Here is an 18765-nt window from a genome sequence, read left to right as displayed (position 1 = left end):
TTTGGAGTGCACTCAAAGTTAGAAGACAGTACAAACTGTCTCCACATCTGCCTTAAATCATCTCCTAATGGTCACCGCAAATATCAAAGTCACATGAACTGAACCTGATTTTTTTCTGGGAAACAGCCACTTAATCAGTGACTTCTAGTAAGTGCATGTGTTTATGTGTGTGCGCTGTGGTATGGAAACAAATTCATAAGGAAGATGAAAGGGAAGAGATGCATAAAAGACAGTTTTGGAAGGACAATGTTGAAAGCAGGCCAGTTAGAGACATTTCTGGCATTCCTCAGCTCCATGTAGAAGAAGGATTTTCTTTAAGGGAAACAGCAGATGCAGCCAAGAGCCACCAGACCAGGACGCTACAACAAGTACTGCTTACTCCTTACTGGCTGCAATGGAGATGAACTGGCTCGATGCCAACAATAAGAGGAAGAAGACATTAAAGCAAGAATTCGGGATATTGGCAGGCACGGATATTGTTTGAACTGACACAAGTAAACAATCACAGGGGTGAGAAAAAACGGGAAAGAAGCTATATTACACTGGAACGGATTGCTCTTTGTTCCTCTTTACATAATCCTGGCATTTCCTGTTCACAGCGGCTGCGGGATATTTAAGGAAAACTAGCCTGAGGGGGCTTCTTTTTTTGTAAATTTATGATGCTGCTTGCAGAAAGACATATTGAGAAGAAAAACAGATGCTTTCAGAGGAAATCTGCTCTTAGCTAATGTAATTGCGTTGGTATGCTTTTCTAAGGACACACAGGTGAACTACTGACAGCAGCTCAACAGAAAGCATGAAAAGGGCTGTTGTTCAGCAGCAGCATGCAAAATACGAAATGGGATGATAACAAAGTATGATAGCCTCACAAAGACGGAGCGCTGTTCCCAAACTGGGAATCAAGAAGAAAATATATCTTATTTTTTAATCACAAATGTTAAACGCTGGTCACTGCTGTTCTACGTAGGATTGTTTTGTATGCATTGTTAGATGCAAGTGATTGTAACTAAGCAACAACGGTGCAAACGAGCAGAGAGATCCATAGGACGTGCTAATAGTGTGTATATCAGGGGGTGTCCAACTCCAGGCCTCAAGGGCCGGTGTCCTGCAGGTTTTAGATCTCACCCTGGGTCAACACACCTGAATCAGATGATTAGTTCATTACCAGGCCTCCGGAGAACTTCAAGACATGAGGAGGTCATTTAGCCATTTAAATAAGCTGTGCTGGATCAAGGACACATCTAAAACCTGCAGGACACCGGCCCTCGAGACCTGGAGTTGGATACCCCTGGTGTAGATAGTCATGAAATATTTGATATTTAAACTTTTTCACAAATATATCATATCTATGTTTAGATATGTAGCTCTGTATCATAATAAATCCAAGTGATTCATGTCAAGACAAAAAGAAAATGTTAACTAGCAATTTAAATTCTATTGACTGACAAAAACAGCTTTAGTGGACCTTCCTTTTGCTTAACAGTTCTTTCATTTCAGTTTGGAAAGCATTGTTTTCCCTCACCACCCAACCCAGTTTTATTTGAAAGCTGGAATGAAGAAAATAAACGGCCATTAAACTACAATCAGGCACCGTGCCAGTATCTGTATGTAACATGCTGACGTCATACTGTAACGTTCTTATTTTAGTTCAGTGTGTTGGCACCCTAACATTTGTAGAATAGCGGAAAAAGAAAAAACAAATAAGCAACAGATCAAAGCATCACTCATTTTACTAAGATACTGGAAAAATGTAAAAACTTTGACGTCATGATGATGGTTCCAAGAGGAAAAGATAGTAGATTTATAAAGATCGATTGTGTGGAATTCATGAATGTTTATTTTTAGTCAGCCTTCTCGGAAGAGCTCATGCCCACTAACTGGATCTCATTGAATTACTATCATAAACATATTATTACATTTTTTTGTTTTTCCAGAAAGCATATTCTCTTATTGCTGCTACAATAAAGAAGAGAAACGAAAGGGAGGGGGGGAAAAAAACTCACAACAACCAGACTCAATATTTTGATACAAAATTCAAATGTATTTCTCATGATTGTTAAATTTCATAATGCAAGCCATCAACATTTATTTATTTTAACATAACGTCCACAAGGACAAGTGCAAACCTTCCTGAAATTCGAGAGGCGAAACACAGTAATACATAAAAGTTACCAAAGTTACCAAATACAACAATATAATGACATTAACATCCATACAATGATAAAACAAAACAAAAAAATATCACAAACTCAATATACATTTTCAGTACTTTCTTTTGAGAAAATGTCAATTCTCTGCTCCCGAGCATCTAAAGGCAAACATCACATATTCAAAGACATCTGGGGCTTCAGTTTTCCGTGACATTATATTTTATTCTGTTCCATATTTAAAAAAAAAAAACAACAATAATAATAATAATAATAATAATAATAATAATAATAATAATTCAGCCCCTGCGATTCCCTCTTTCCAAGGCTGATGTCACAAAATTTGACGAGCATGATATCTAATGGAAACCTTGCAGCAAAACAAAAACAAAAAACAAAATGTGCAACTTGTGCAAAGGTCAACAAAACAGACAAAAAAAAAACGAAAAAAAAAAACTGTAATATTAACAGAAGTGAGGTTAAAAGAGTGGCACTTAATGAAAAAAATAACAGGTCACGTGACAAAAACAGAGGGTGTTGCAGACTGGTTAATATGTACAGTACATCGTGTGACACCTAACTGTGCTTGATGAGCCTTTGGTTTTACACAAAAGTCCAATAACAAAATAAAAGTGCTCATGATTGTCCTCAATAATAAGAATGCTACCATATCCATCTTAACCTCAGGCATCGATGTGGCTTTGACCGTTTGAGGGGCTAAAATGGTACAAGACACACATTAATAAACAATACAGTTAACGTCTGGCTTTCGCACAGGGCGCTGCTCATTGCTTTCATTCTTTTTTCTTAAGTAGATCCACCTGTCAGAATGCTTTACTTTCTTCAACTCGTCACAGAAGGTCTGTCTGGGTCACTGAAACGTAACTTGTTTAGATGAGAGCACACACTGAGTGAAGTCATCCAAAGAAGTGGGAGGCCATCTCTCCTCTGAAACCCCGTCCGAAGGCTAATTGGGGATAAAGCAGTATGTGTGCAGGGGTGAACTAGCCAGCGTTCAGCTGAGCCAAGTTCAGATTTATCACATAAGGCAGCAGTGCAGTCCTCAACAAAGTCCTTGTTTTCTCCCACTCCTTTGTCCTGCATCTTCAAGCCCTCTCATATTCCTCCTGTACAATCATTCTAACTAGCACTGAGTAGCGTGTATTATTTAACATATACACAGTGACACACACAGGCGCAGGCAGAGGTATCAAGCTCACAGACGTCGCAGCAGTAGGAGCAGCCGGGCAAACTGCAGCCACTCAAACATCCGATCAAAACCAAGCACCTCAAGGCTTAAAGGTTTTCAGGTTCTGCTCCATGGAGTTTAAATTTACCGAGTCCCTTTCTGTGAAACATCAGTCAGCAAATGAGCTCCTGCTGGATTTCGGGTCTTGTGCAGAAAGGGGGCTCACTGAAAGAGAAGGCGCCACGGCCCGCCTTCAGCTCACCTTGGCCTGGGCACCTGAGAAATGACTCAATCACGTCTAGCTCAGGGGACGGAGCTGGACTCTCTGGTTCCGATTCGGACTGACTCGTCTCCGGCTCATCCAAAGAGGACGGCGACCTGTTGTGGAGGTGTGGGTGGGATTTAGGACAGGAGTTCAGCCAGGGGTGATTGAGACATTCTTCTGCTGTGGCCCTCTTCCTGTATACACAAACACAATAACACTGTGCATAAGTGGAAAAATCCCAGAGACATTACATAACAGATTGATTGCCTAGATCTTCAGATTCACTCAAGACATTTTCTTACAAGTTGGCCAAATTACTTTTCAACATTGGGCACGAAAAGCCACAAACACAAGATTTTTTCCCCTCCGTCTCTAACCGATTACTCAGACGGTGAAATATCTGCCTTTTTCCAGTGCTGCCACTGTACTCCTGCAATTAAACGATACTGACTGGAGATTGTGTGTCCGCATCTGCTGATGCTTTTCTAAACACATTAAGGTATCTTTTTTAAAGATCTTTGAGAGGTTCCGCTGAGTTTAACGAAATGGTAATGCAGGGAAAAGGTAAGACACGCATCAGTGTTTGATCTAACGTCAATCCAAAAATGCTGAACTAAAAGTTTGCTAAATGAGTAAAATTCGCAACCAGCGTTTGCAAGAAAGGAAACGACGTCTCGCCCAAGTGACGCAAATCTTGTTACCACAAACGCTCATTTAGACGTGTGCCGACGCGTGCTTTCGTGCCGGTGTGAACCTGACTCACAGCCTTGGCGTGTTAATCTGCTCAAAGTGATGCTGATGGAAACTCTCCCCATTAAGCCATAACATCTATTCATCTTCACCTTTACTGTTTAAAAAGAGCCTCACCTTGGGGTTTTAACCAACAAAGATTTGATGAAGTCAACAGCCAGCGAGGAGATGCCCTCGAATGTATCCGGTGAATAGTCTATGTTGACTTGAGAGATGTTGAGGAATGTCTCCTGTTTGTCAGCACCCAGAAAAGGAGACTCGCCCGTGAGCATGACATAAGTCAGAACCCCAATACTCCTGGTAAAGAGGAAGGAGAAAGGAGAAGGTGGTTATGGGGCAAGTCATTGTCGTTCATGGTTACGCAGTGTGTTGCAAAGCCCCACACATCTGGCTGGCTTCCACTATTCTATGATGAGCCAATTAAATGCAAGTATGTAGCAAGGTTTGTCTTGTGGTCAAAGGTCTAGACACAAAATTGTCTTTTGCACGTTATGGAGGTGATGTCATTGCCTTGAATATTTATCTAGATTAAATTAGCTGTGTGTGGCGTCCTCTAACATGAGTGGAAATCCTATCTAAAGTAGCACACTTACCACATATCTGTAGAAGTGCTAATGGGTTCATAGTTCAGGATCTCTGGGGCTGCAACAGAAACGCATGGCCAAAGTTAGTCACCTTAAAATGTGCTCACATTTTAAAAAAGAAAGAGACATGTAGTTTTGGGTAATTTGTAGCTGAAAGCAGGACTTACCCACATACTCTGGGGTACCCAGGATCTCCCTGACTTCTGTGATGTTGTCCATTCGTCTAGACAAGCCAAAGTCCACAATACGAATGTCCCCTAGAGGTGTGGCACTGGTCAGCAAGACGTTCTGAGGCTGGAGAGGGCACACACGCGGATTAGGCAAAGGTTACATAAGGAGATGAAGACTGATTATTTGAGCAGCCTGAGGTAATTAATTACGCATCTACGAGCAGTAAAGCATTTGGGAAAACTAATCCTGACAGGATTAGGGGTCTAGGTCGTCAGTCAACTTGCTAACTGGGCCTTTGAGCCCAGATCATCCAATAAGCCTATCAGACAATTCTGAAGAGAGGTAAAGGCATTTCTGCCAAATACTTAAATGGCTCTATGGTTAGTCTATGTAAATACTGTAGTGTACATACAACTTAAATCCGGGCCAGGCTGGCCTAATGCCAGATTTAGCTGGAACAATGGGATAGATACAAGAAAGAGAAATCCAAATATCAGACTTGAGCCAGCAAAGGCTGAGGAACCACAGGAATGCTTCGATAATGAATGATTTCTCTTTTGAAAACAGTTTGACACAAGATCTCAAACATTTTAAAGCCCTTCTAAAACAATTTCGTGCATCTCAACAGATGATTTTATCTAGAACACATTGTGTAACGTGTAACCAGAAGCCAGACACGTCATGATTAATTTGTGAAATGCGAAGAAAGGAGACGTGAAAGAAAAGAAAATCTCAGTGACGGCTGCTTTGTTACCTCAAGACACATCAAAGAAAACATGATAGTTAGGTCAGATGCTTTTATAAAAGTGATGCCTCACGGGAACAAAGTCGTGGCACGCTGAATGAGCTGTGGTTGCATAAGAGAAATAAGATCTTCCCCACTCTGACTCTTGAGAGAACGCACTGTCCTATATTTGTCATTAACATTTCTTGTGCATTTACCTTCAGATCCAGATGCACCACATTATTCCGATGCAGAAAGGCCACCCCGTTCAGGATCTGCCTGGCCAGTCGTATCACATCTTTCTCCGTAAAGGCTTCGTCGTTGTCCGCAACACACTGGTTGAAGATTTCGCCACCGGCGGCACTGGAAGAAAAACACAGGAAGGAAAACTGAATAAAAAGAAACTAAGGATAAGATGAGAAGAACATAACTTTGAGTGGATAACCACCCAGTGAAGTTTAGCTTGGCTCCCTTTCATTTGCACTTGTAATAATAAATTTCACCTCGAAAGTTACAAACACACCCTTCCACTCAGTTTCCGTCACATAAGTTGGCAATGCAAATTATCAACCTATCGCACAAAAAAGGGAAAAGAAAATATGAAGCCATTACTGCTTTCTTTACAATTATATAACCATTTCCCCCTCATTTGTGTTAGAGAAACAAAGTTCATCCACATCTACACACTGCAATCGAGTCCAACATAAATCAGTGTTAGGTACCCCGCCTGAGTGAGTACTTTCCTCTTGTCAGGAATATTGCAGAGATAAGAATGGTCATATCAGCAGCTTCAGATAAGCTCCTTCACAACCTCATATACTGAAATAAATTCACTAAAACAGGGGAAGGAAATGGACAAAAAACAAAAACACCCGCCACCTAACCACTTTTTAAAAATACTTTCTTGAAATAGAAAGAAGCAGAGAAGTGTGAAGTTTGTACCCGCTCTGTATGAGCCTCAGCATGCATCGTTTTCTACTCCTTTACTCGAAACAAACTGCTTGCTCATTTTTGAGTAATAATAAGATTCCTGCACAGCCCTGCTGTGCTTGTATAACAACGTTAAGTAATGTGGAGACATGGTGGATTTATGTTAGGTGCTCCATCAGTTCTAGCAATGCACGGAGCCGACAGTCGACTCCCTCCAAAAAAACACTGCAACCATATGTGGGGGATTTAGAAAGCAGACATGCTTTTTATCTTCAGAGGAAAAATTTTTTTTGTCCCAGCCCTGGGCACAAATGTTACATAAGCTGCACCTTCCAGTCCCCGTTAGGTCCTGGGCATGACTGTTATATAAGCAGCACCTTAAAATCCCCGTTAGCCTTCTCAACCTGCCAACTTCAATAACCTGAGCAGTAAAAATAGAAAGCATTTTGTTTTGGGTTTTGGGCACTCTACCTCTCTCAGACCCAATTCTTTTTTTAAACTCTTAGCAATAAATACCTGCTTGCTGTAAACACAGTCAATCCCAGCTGATGACCCCCAGAGTACTTAAGAGCAGTGGCTCAATAGGTTTACGCTGATCTGCACATGTATACCAAATGAATGCAAGCTGGATATTGATGCCTTCATGTGGGTGAAGGAACTGAAGGAATAAGTTAGTCTGATTGATACTTTAATAAAGACCATTTGCATATATTGTGGCCAAGAATGACAGGCTAATTCCCTGAAGTCTGAATATTGTTGCTGTGCTTTGGAAGTTGATGCATTCCCTACTTTAGAATGCAGGCAGACATCCTCCCTATCACAGCCACACTGTTTGAGCTAAATAATTGGTTTAAGACAAGAGTTAAGAACAGCTGACTCCCACCCAAACTCTGAATGCATAGATAAGAAAGCAAAAGGGGCAAAACAAGTCAATCCTCTGTTTGATTAGTAATCATTCTTTTTGGCTCATTACTCCTTGATAGCCCTCTGTCACCTAGAGCATGTTTCAGTTAAAGTCCAGTACAGCCTGGGTTATACATGGTACATAGCATTTCAGAAGACCTTTGTCCCCCCCATGGAGGACCTATCTCACTGATTACCTCAAGTTACTCTCCACAAAAAGAACTTAGAGGTGATTTGGTTTTCATGAAAGTGATCATCTCTAAAACTAGTCATTACCCTGGGGGTTTCTTTGGTACTGACGCATGCTGGAGCTGTATTTTTGAAGATGATTAGACTTTGACTTCATTTCTCTAACATTGACAAGGAAGTGGTTGTGGCTACAAAAAGTGTGTGTGTGCACACGACATTTTACCGGCATGGCTGTGTGCTACTTTTGGGAGCTGCGCTTTGCTTGCTGCTTACATTTAAACCCACAGGAAATGGAAAATGGTTTGCAATTCTTGAAACTCATGCCGAGGTCAGACGGTTTGTGAATGCAGTTTTTCATTCGCTTGCTGTTAGTTCTTCTGCAGCTTTTAGGACATGCAGCAGGAAATAACTGACATTTAAAAAACAAAAAAAGAAGCTTTGTCAGAGCTAAGATGTCGTGCATGCATACGCTGCTTCAAATCCCAGCGCACCAACAACTCAGTGTAACTTCTTTGGCAGCTGAAGAGGAAATGTGGGCCACTGTAGACTGACCTCCTGCTATGTTTTCTCTGCAGGCATGCAGGGGTGAACCATAGTGCTACTTCCCCTTTCACACTTTAGTCAAGAGGTCAAACATAGCCTTCCCCATAGAGAAGCTTTTGTTCTACAGAAGCATTCCATGTCTGGGAAGGGAATAACTGGAGTGGATCCTGAGCAGGAGAAGGCTTTCTGCCTGAGAAGTGAGCAATTGTGGAACAGGGTCCCTGGAACATGATTCAAGGACAAACTCCTTTGTGTAATGAGGGAAGTGATGTAGTTAAGATGCTATGGGATCTTTCTAAATCCTAATTAAAGTGTTTCATGAAAGGAGTTTGATGACACTCGCTAGATACCTAAAGATTTTTAATACTGAACCACAGCAGGCCAGAGCCAAATGCTGAATTGACCTTGTTAGGGAACTGAATCAGGGGTGTGAACCACCTGCTGTGTTCACATGCATGTTTGAGAGTCATCACTGCCTTAACCAGATTCAAGCGGTAGCATCTAAATGAGTAATCTGTAGCTTAATGTTGTCATTTTTACACAGTAAGCATGCTGCAGTTTTACTGTGGTATTTAAATTGACACTTCATCACAATCAGTTAGCGTAACAAGAAACTGAGGTGTTCACGCTACAGCGAAACGAGCGACTAACCACAGACACAGAGAATTTCCATTTAAGGTACAGACCATGTTAAACTAGTGCAAGCCTGTGCATTTCACACGTGGGTGTTTTTTTTTTGTTTTTTTTAAGAACTAGCAACTTGCCTAGAACTATGCCAGGAAATACTTCTTTTTTTTTTTTTTTATTCTTGCAAATCAGCCGACCATACTGCATAAAAACTAATTATTCAAACAGAAGCACCAAGCTCTGACGTTCTTATCTTGCAAAACACAGGATGTTGCATGACGTATGTAAGAACTGAGGCTTTTCCAACTAAACCTGTGCTTATGAAAAAGAATTATTTGTAAGGTACACCTGGGAAACCTGCGCAGAGCCTACCCCACCTTTCTCTTCACCAATACCTGGTGACCTAATCACCCCCCTCAAGTTCTCTGCTATGGCTCAAACACTTAGATTCAGGAAGAATTATTTAGATTACTGCTGTATGATGCCATTAGCTATCCAAACCACTGCTAGTTTGGGAAAGAGAGTTGAATATTTGTGATGTAGAACATTAGTGACTTACCATTCGAGAACGAGAATGATCTCAGTGCTGGTTTCATAGACTTCATGCAGTGTCACCACAAAGGGGTTTGCCTTGGCCAGCTCCAGCACAGCAATCTCATTTAAGATGTCCATGCGGCAGTCTTGGCCCTTCCGTCGCTTTCGCAGGAACTTGGCAGCATACTGCTTCCCTGTCGCCTTCTCAATGCACTTCTTCACAACTGCAAACTTTCCCCTGGGAAACAACAACAACAAAAAGAGCAACAGAGTGTTTAGCCATGAAGAAAAATCACAACCACCTTCCTGTGTTTTTTATTTATTTATGTTTTTTTTTTAATTTTATTTGTTTAGACATGGGTCCATTTCCTTTTCAAATTGTTACTGGGTTAAATGTAGGTCACTTAAACTGCATACAATCCACTCAATATTTGACTGTTAAGAAGACATGAGGCATTTTGGAAAGGCAAACCAATTGGCTACAAGTGCAACAGTGAGGGTGCGGTTATGGAAAAGTCCAGAGATAAGGTGCTTATGTGGCATCATTTGAAAAATTTAGACCGTTATTCACCACTGATATGCTGTGCAAAGGAGGCATTCTGTTGATAGATCCCCCTTCTTTCTCCTGTTCCTCTAGCCTTCAGGAGGGTCTGAAGGAGAGCAGATAAGGCTGACACTTTTGGCAAGAGCGGCAGAATAGAGGGCAGGGCTCTGATAAGGGTATTGCTACTTTGTAGGTCAAGCAAAAACAAAGATGTGACAGCTGGGTTGCATAATGTCACTGGTAAAACACGGCATTAAGACTATCTACGTTTAATTTTAATAAACATTGACTCCCCCCCCCCCCTGAATGTACATTAATAGAGTTATAAAAGGTGCTAAGGGTCAGCTGTGGGTGAGGGCAGGATGTCCGATGTATTCAGAACTGCATTTGGGTCAAACCAACACAATCACCAGCCGTCTCTCCCAGGCTGAAAATGAGGCCTTGTGCACCACTTCCCTTTCTTCACAGCTGACAGCAGCAGGGACAAATGGAATTGTGTTGACACCTCCACCCAGACCCTCAGCCAGAGACTGCTTCTGCATTGACAGTCGTACAAAAGCTGACCAGTCAGCTAAACACAGCAGTCCTGAGACCAAGACCACCCACATGAATGTGACCGAGCAGGCCACACGCTGGGGGGGATGTCACAGTTTGACAGTCGAGTTAGAACCCAAGCAACATGAAGACAGTCACTGTAATCTTAACATCTACACCTAACTAACATCTCGGTGTTTTCTTAAGCTACACTTTAGACACAACACACAAGGCTTGGGGAAAGTGAGCAAAAGATGCTAGAAAATAACTAAATAAATGAAGCTATTTTTCCTCCCACACAGTATTGCTTAAAGCTGACTGTGCTGCTGACCAAAAAACAGCTACTGTTCTGGCTGGAGTCTGGTTGTGTGCTGGCTGCCACCCCATTCCCCAGTCTCGCAGTGTAGTGACGAGTCATTGTTCAGACTAAAAAGGCAAAAGCCATCAGGGGCTTTTCATCCTTAATTAGCCAAGTTCAGAGCTGTGGGCTGGGTGCTACATATTAGAGTGAAAAGAAATGACTAGTGGTTATTGAAAAGAGCGGCCCAGTGGGGGTCCTTTCAAAGGCTGACAACAGGTCAGAGGTTACTAAACAAGGCCATCCTGTAGCCGGCCATGTTCACCAGGAAGATGAAAATAATATTTTTGTTATTAAAAATAAAAAAATAAAAAAATATCACGCTATAATTTGACATTTTAAAAAATACATTTTCGCTTTTTTGGATTAAAAATACCAACACCTCACTGTTAACACAGAAAGGTCTTACCATACTCTGACTAATAATGAGAAGTGCTTTCTCAAATAATCAGCAATTGCAGTTATATAGTTCAAACAGTTCTCTTCAGCAACCTGTCTGAAACTCATCTGCTATCAATCACCAAATTTACTGTGACACAAAACATTCCTTTCCGCAAGATGGTGATAATTTGATTAAGAAACTGGTTTCCCGTGCAGTTTGCATTTTGTCTTCCCCAGAGGCTCACTGACTCATGTCTGAAGCGTAATGAAAAATGACAGCTCTTATTTGCCTTTTTCACAGACAGTCTGACACACAACCTGAGTTCCTCTTCCTGCTTACAGGTTGCCCACAACATATTTTGTGCCCATTTCTGCAGGAAACCATGCAGAGCGTGATAATGAGAAGGCTTTCAAAAAGGGGTCAGGAGGCATTTCTTTTCTGCAAACGTTGAATTATTGCCTGGTATTTACAGTTGAAATGTTCGGCATTCAAATGTACAATAAAGTTAATCTCCTGTCATGCGGCACTTACGTACATTCCTGCACCTAATGTGATTATGAAGCCTGATCTCAGGATGTTGTTGATCTGAAGTCATGGGAAAGGGAGTAAAAAAAAGAAAAAAAAAAAAAAAAAAAAAAAAAGGGGGGGGGGGTGAAAGTTGATCTGTGGTAGTGAAAGAAAAGAAAAAAAGTTTATAGGATGCTGTAGACTACACTGGTAGCCTAAAGCCAGCACGACAGGTCATGCTACTCTCCCTCATGTCCCAGGGTGTCTTATAAAAAGAAACTGGCTACTTACTGGGACATTACTGAGCATGTGCAAAAGAACAAACCTGAAGTTGATTTGTAAAAGCAGATAGAGTGCAACCAGCTGCTGAATTAAGTGAAACCTAAGGAGTGAAACACAGCTCGTCTTCTTCATTCATGCTGCAGTGCTTACTAGAGAAAGTCATTGTAATTTGGCACATTGGGGAATCCCCAGTTAAATACAGCGGGAATCTGGAATTTCAGCTGGCATCCACAAACCAGCAACTGGGAGACATAAATATATATGTGGCTAAAGAAAGAGGAAGCCAGAGCAAGACAAAAAAAAAAAAATGGCACTGTTGGTAGACAGATTATTTAACTTGTGGGAAAGCAGGTACATGAAACAGGAAAATAGTCAAGAAAGCAGCAAGAATGAACTATATAGGCCAGGATAGAAAGTCTTGCTTTGTGTTTTCGCATGTTTGATCATTAGTTGTTGCACGTATGTTTCTTGATGTCAGTGTAGATCGCCACGCATTCAGAACGATTTCTCCAAGTCCACGCTTTTTCAGTACCACTTACACCAGGATATAATGGACCGTGCACGCGGGACCGCAGCAGAAATAATAAGCAAGTCGAAAACTTTTTTCCTTAAATCGCAAAGATAATGCATAAGAACAGTCCATGCATTTCCACACAACTCGTTATTGTCACTGTTTAGAATTAAAAAATGTTTCAGAGTCTTAAAACTATTTAGCAGCTTCCAGCCAGGACTCACAGAAGCGCATTACCATTACGCGTTGCGTGTGCCAAAGCGCTGCTCCGCGCCAGCAGATGGAAAGCGCAATTGGAAATATTCAATTAGCAGGCTTCCCAGTAACACGTGCAGAGAGTAACTCTAATATGATTAAGCGATTTGCCTAAATCTGTTCAGACTTTGTTGCAACGTCCAGCCAACGCACGAAGGTATTAGGATTTTTGTCAATGACTGCTTGGAGGGAAAAAAAACGAAAACCTTCAGGCAACAAACAAACTCACCTGCCCAGTTCTTTGCCCACCAGCTCGTAGCTGCCAGCGAACGGGTCAGTCCTTATCCTGGTGTTGATTTTTGTCACCATTCCGCTTTTGTTCATGGTTGTTGAATGTGGCATTGAAGTCGTGCCGTGTAATGAAACAGTTCTTTCTCGCCAAATAAATACAAAAAATTAGACGACTTTCTTGTAAGCTCAAGTAAAAACTCGCATAATATTAATTATTAAATAAAAAAGGTCAGTTAGAGGCTACAGAAGCTGTTCGAAACCACCGGTATGTAATCCAGCTTAAGTGCGTCCCAAACATAAAGGTGATGCCTGCAGCAGCGCGACACAGTCAGTGGGGTTTTAGTACTACTATGCATTCCTGACAGTAAAGTCCTCATCGGAGCCCAGCCCCCTGCGCTGACGCTAAGCAGCAGAGGCCAATGAATTTGCAGACAGGACTTCCCAAGGTGCAAGCCAGCTGGTTGGCATGCGGCAGTGAGTGACCCGATCTTAACACGGCAAGGTACGTATAACTAGACACGTATAGCATTAGTTTAGCTAAAGTATAACTTTAGCTGATAACAATCACTCGGTTAAACGGTAGCCTGTTGTTGTAAAATACACGAGTATAAGGAAAAATAAACATATAAACAGAAACCTATTTTATATCCCCACATAAGGCCATTTGGATGAGTCTGTCAATAGTAGCATACCATATCAGCTTTAGACTTAAAATAAAGGTAAACTCTAAAAGAAAGATAAGCGTCCAAGTACACAAGGACACATTAATAAGACATAATCCTAGGTGCTTACTGAACCACTTACTTCTATTAAAACTTCCAAAACGGACTCCCAGAGCAAACAATAGGTACAACAAGCCAAATAGTTTAAAACTACAAACATACACAAAAACTCTCACGCTCAAAAATATTTAAAGTATGCTTGATGTCATTGGTATTTGTTTGTCCCGATACTTGCTCTGGGCTTGGCTGTGGAACAGGTGAGATTGACTGCTGTCACATTTAAGCTCAGTCATGAACATGATGCTACCCTGAGGGTTTGAGAGCCTTCCGCATTTCTCTCTCTCCCCCCCCCCCCCCAACCCTTATCTGTTGTCTGGTCACTGAACCTTTATGTCATCCAACAAGAATTCAAAGCCTCTCATTAGATAACACATCAGGTCATGTGGCACAACCGAAAGTTGGAAAGTCCACTAATTTTAATGTTTGTGCATCCTGCAAGTTTTCCATATATAGCCTTTAAAGGTCAAGGTCTATGCCAATCATAAGTAAATAAAACGGCACACAGATAAAAAAAAAAAAAAAAACCCAACTTCTCCATCTGATACTAGTAGAACTAGTAGTGGATTTTGTGTTTCTGGTCTCAGTTTCTACTACGTGAAATAAAAGCATGATATCAGACGCTGTGAGGTGTTTGCTTTTATCAAAACGATTGGTGTTCTTTCCAGTAGATGGTAAGACTTCATAACCATGGGAGTTTGATGGTACCATTACTTATACAATCAATTAATATTTTGGTTATTATTTTAGGTTTTAGATATGCAAATATAGGACCTACGTATGAAAAAATCTATTGATAAAATAAATGACGAAAGCAATTTTGTCAGTGCTTTGTCCTCTCTAAAAGTCCTTGAAAGACTCCTACTAGCCTACATTCCTAATGTTTCAGTGAAGAAATTAATAGCTGCTCTGCCTTGAGGGAATATCAGCGATAGAGTTTAAAAAAATGACAGTATGAAAGTTTTTTTCTGTACTGGTTTTATAGCCTGTGGCTGATTACTTTTCCAGTGGTGGGTCACATGCCCTACATAGCTCTTATCTAGCACAGAGAGCAGGATTTGTCCAATCTTACCATACCAAAGCTAATTTTGTTTCCATAAACAGAAACTGATGTAAAAGACACCTATTGAAAGACCACATTCCTCAGGCTCTGCCGAGTCATTAGTGTGTAGCGACAGGGTTACATAACATGTTATGCCTCCTCAAATTGTTACCTTAACTCTAAGTGGACCTACTGAAGTCTTGACCCCCCTTTAACCCCACCTCCTGTGCCAGGCTTCCCATTAAAGCCAGGGTCAAAGTTCAGAGGAACCACGTTAGCGAAGGAGCTTTACTCGGCCCCAGAGACCTAATGAAAACACATACCAGCAAATTAGACTGCCAGCCTTCAGTTTGACACACATAAATATGAGAAGTTCAACCATGACCTGGGAAATGCAAAAAACCCCTCTCAGAGCCACTGTAACAAATAGGCCCAGTCAGGACTTGATAGGGCACAAGGGTATGTGATCATGTTCCAGTCTTTCCCCTGAGTTCGTATTCTCTCTGGTGGTGGGGCATTCGCTGCCATTCATTTCTTAAAATCACAGTAGCGCTGACACAATACAAGCATTCATTTACAAGTTCCACACTTATGGGGCAATAGTGTTATTATTCATTTCATCTGCTGGATGTTCATTAGATACTCAATTTTAGCTCTGCTTTTAGTCTCGGCCAACTTTTGATCTGCTTCTTTAGATATGTGCTCAATTATGTTCAATAGCAAGTAACTGAGTGCGCTCATTGTACATTTTGTTCTGATCGGGGAGTCAAATTTGGCTTTTGGAACTTTTCTGGTTATTAATGATGCTTTGAGATTGGCAAGGGTTGCATGCTAGATAGCTTAACTCTGAGCTGCAGCATGCTAGCTCTGTAAAGTTGAGGTGAGCTGCCGATTCAGTGACATACTCTCTGACCAACTTAACTTGTCATTTTAAAAATGCACTTTTATATAAATCACAGGTGGCAGTCATCCTCAAACAGGGATGTGATAGCAGAGGTTGTGATTCTTACAGGAGCTCCTGGACACCCAGAGAAATAAAAGGATGTTTACAAAGATGTGAACATTTAAGAATCGGGGTAAGCTTTATTTATGCCTTCATTAGGTAAATGTGTTAGAGAGACAGACTGTCTTTTGTCAGAATTTCCAAAGATGTCCTTTGTCTCCTCTTTTTGTTGCCTATGGCATCATTTAAAGGGGGATTCTCATTACATAAATGCTTTTCACCGGTGACTCAGCGACACAATGCTATTGAATGTTTTCTGCTGCTCCCTTATGAGACCGCTCAGAGGGCAGTACGGTTATATGAAGATCTCATACTCTGATAAGATCCCAGACTTTTCCTTTTCTGTTTGAATGACCACAATAACCTGTTTCCACCCTTGGCTTGTAACGCAGAGATGACTTGAGAGAGGAATGCCGTGACGTGGCAGAGGGAAATGTCTGACTGATGCATTATCCCTGTTTTTGGTTTTGTCAAAGAGCTCTCAATCATGCACCGTTTGCTGAGTCGGTTTGTTTTCTTTCTTTGCTTATTTGCCTTCACTTGTGAATGAAAAAAAGTCTGATGGCTGATGATAATCTCTTTCCTAGAACAAGCAGTTCATGAGAATCAAACGTTCGTAGGAAATTAGCTTTCTTAACAAGAACTAAAGGAGTATATGTGGGCTGCAAAATGTCAAATCCATAGATAAAAACTGCTTATTGCCTAAATTCTCTGTTTATGGTTCTTAGTTCTAAACCATTGTTTATGCAGAGAGAGGTTTCCATATAATGAATGGCTTCAGAATCAGGCGGGTAATCTCGCCTCAGTCTATAGGCGTTCCCTGTCTTCTTTGGTTACTTATGCAGGGTTTCACTATGTATCGGATCAGTTGTGCAATTTGTCCTTAGCGAGCAACTGATGTTTTGACCCAGGAGTTTAATAGCAGGCATCACTTTGCTTGGGTAGAGAGCTAATCACTAGCAGGGTGAGGGCAGGCTAGCAGCAGTACCATTTAACACATGACATCATACTTTTATTAACTTTTTCATTTGTACAGTAGCGTGATGGTGTTGATCATAGATCACAGATTGGTGCGATCTTCAATCTCTTCGCAGTGACCTCAGTGTGAAAGGAACAGCAAAGGTCTCGCACCGTATAAAACTAAATAGTCCAAAACCGCTGCATGATTTAGTTGCTTAACGCGTTACCCACTGTGGTTAATAAAAATGCAAACATCTCCTCACAGGGATGAATCGGTGGTTTCCCAGACGCTGGTGCTGGAAGTCAATCACCTCAGGACTGCAGGATGACGTGCACAGTTGACGTTCGAGCGGTATTAAAAGATAGGTTCTTAATCCTTTTGGCAACTGAGAAAAACACCGAAGGGGGATAAAAATAAGGCATCGGGATAGGATCAAGAGCTCGTTGCGGTGGTTGTAGTCGAAGTACAACACTAAGAAAACAGGCCTGTAGGAGAAATAGTGTGTGGCCTTATCAAAAATCCCCTACTCAGTTATCGTGTTACTCTATAATGATAGATTACTGTAGGCAGACGTAGGTTAGTTGGCTGTTTGCTCCTTGTTGTAAAGCCGATAAGTTCTTTTTTTTAACAAACAAATAATTCCTTAATGTTATGTTAAGTTGAACAGGCAGTCTCTTGGGTGCTGCAAATAAGCAGAGTTGTTGCAAACCATATACACAGTATATTATTCTGTTGTATCATAATTCTAAATTATCTTGTTTGGCAGCAAAAATAATGGTAAATGGCCTGTATTTGTATAGCGCTTTTCTAGTCCCTAAGGACCCCAAAGCGCTTCACACAACCAGTCATCCACACATTCACACACTGGTGATGGCAAGCTACATTGTAGCCACAGCCACCCTGGGGCGCACTGACAGAGGCGAGGCTGCCGGACACTGGCGCCATCAGGCCCTCTGACCACCACCAGTAGGCAACGGGTGAAGTGTCTTGCCTAAGGACACAATGACTGAGACTGACCAAGCCGGGGCAACCTTCCGATTACAAGGCGAACTCCCATCTCTTGAGCCACGATCGCCCCATTGAAATAAACAATTTCCCAGTCTCGTTCCCTCCAGGACCAAAGGTTTTAAACTTCTAAGACTTACGCTTACTGCTTCATTAGATACACCTCTTCAACAGTTCAATAATGCAGCATGGCAGCAACTCAATGCATTTAGACATGGTCAAGACAACCTTCAAACTGGGCACAACAAAATGGGAAAAAAAGAGGATTTTGATGACTTTGAATGCAGCATGGTTGTTGGTACCAAATGAGCTGCTCTAATTGTTTCAGAAACTGCTTAAAAACTGGTATTTTTCTGCACGGCCATCTCTAGGGTTTACAGAGAGTGGTGTGGAAGAGAGAAAGCATCCAGCAAGTGGCACTTCTTTGGGCAGTAAAGTCTTGTTGATGCTAGCGGTCAAAGGAGAACGACCAGAATGCTTTCAGTTGACAGGAAGACAACATTAACTCCAACAACATCTTGTTATGACCAAAATATCCAGAAGAATATATCTGAACAGGCAACATGTCAATTCTTAAAGTAGCTGTGCTACAGCAGCAGACGAACAGCAGAAAACTAAGGCTACAGCTTACATGTGCTCACCAAAATTGGACAACAGAAAATTAAAAATCATTGTCTGGTATAAGTCTCAATTTCTGCTGCGACATCTTTTGACTTGTCCTGCAACACTTGGATGGTTGGGTAAGAATTTGGTATAAACAACACAAATGCATGCATCGATCCTGCAATGTATCTGCGGGTGTTGTAATGCTGCAT

General features: G+C 41.4%; 1 protein-coding gene across 1 annotated transcript; it reads right to left on the bottom strand.

The window, feature by feature from the left end:
- Nucleotides 1-1997: 1997 nt before the first annotated feature.
- Nucleotides 1998-13482, bottom strand: stk17al (serine/threonine kinase 17a like). The gene is made up of 7 exons (XM_006798230.3): nt 13159-13482; nt 9582-9794; nt 6049-6193; nt 5103-5229; nt 4945-4993; nt 4469-4648; nt 1998-3795 (listed from the first exon to the last, which is right to left on the bottom strand). The coding sequence occupies exons 1-7, from the start codon at nt 13269-13271 to the stop codon at nt 3510-3512; spliced, it is 1113 nt and encodes a 370-aa protein (XP_006798293.2). The 5' UTR covers nt 13272-13482; the 3' UTR covers nt 1998-3509.
- Between the last annotated feature and the right edge of the window lie 5283 nt (nt 13483-18765).

The sequence above is a fragment of the Neolamprologus brichardi genome, chromosome 4, assembly GCF_056152115.1.
Source record: "Neolamprologus brichardi isolate AB-2024 chromosome 4, ASM5615211v1, whole genome shotgun sequence".
Lineage (NCBI taxonomy): Eukaryota > Metazoa > Chordata > Actinopteri > Cichliformes > Cichlidae > Neolamprologus > Neolamprologus brichardi.
Note: the sequence above shows the minus strand (reverse complement) of the source record. Positions and strands in the feature narration are given on the sequence as shown.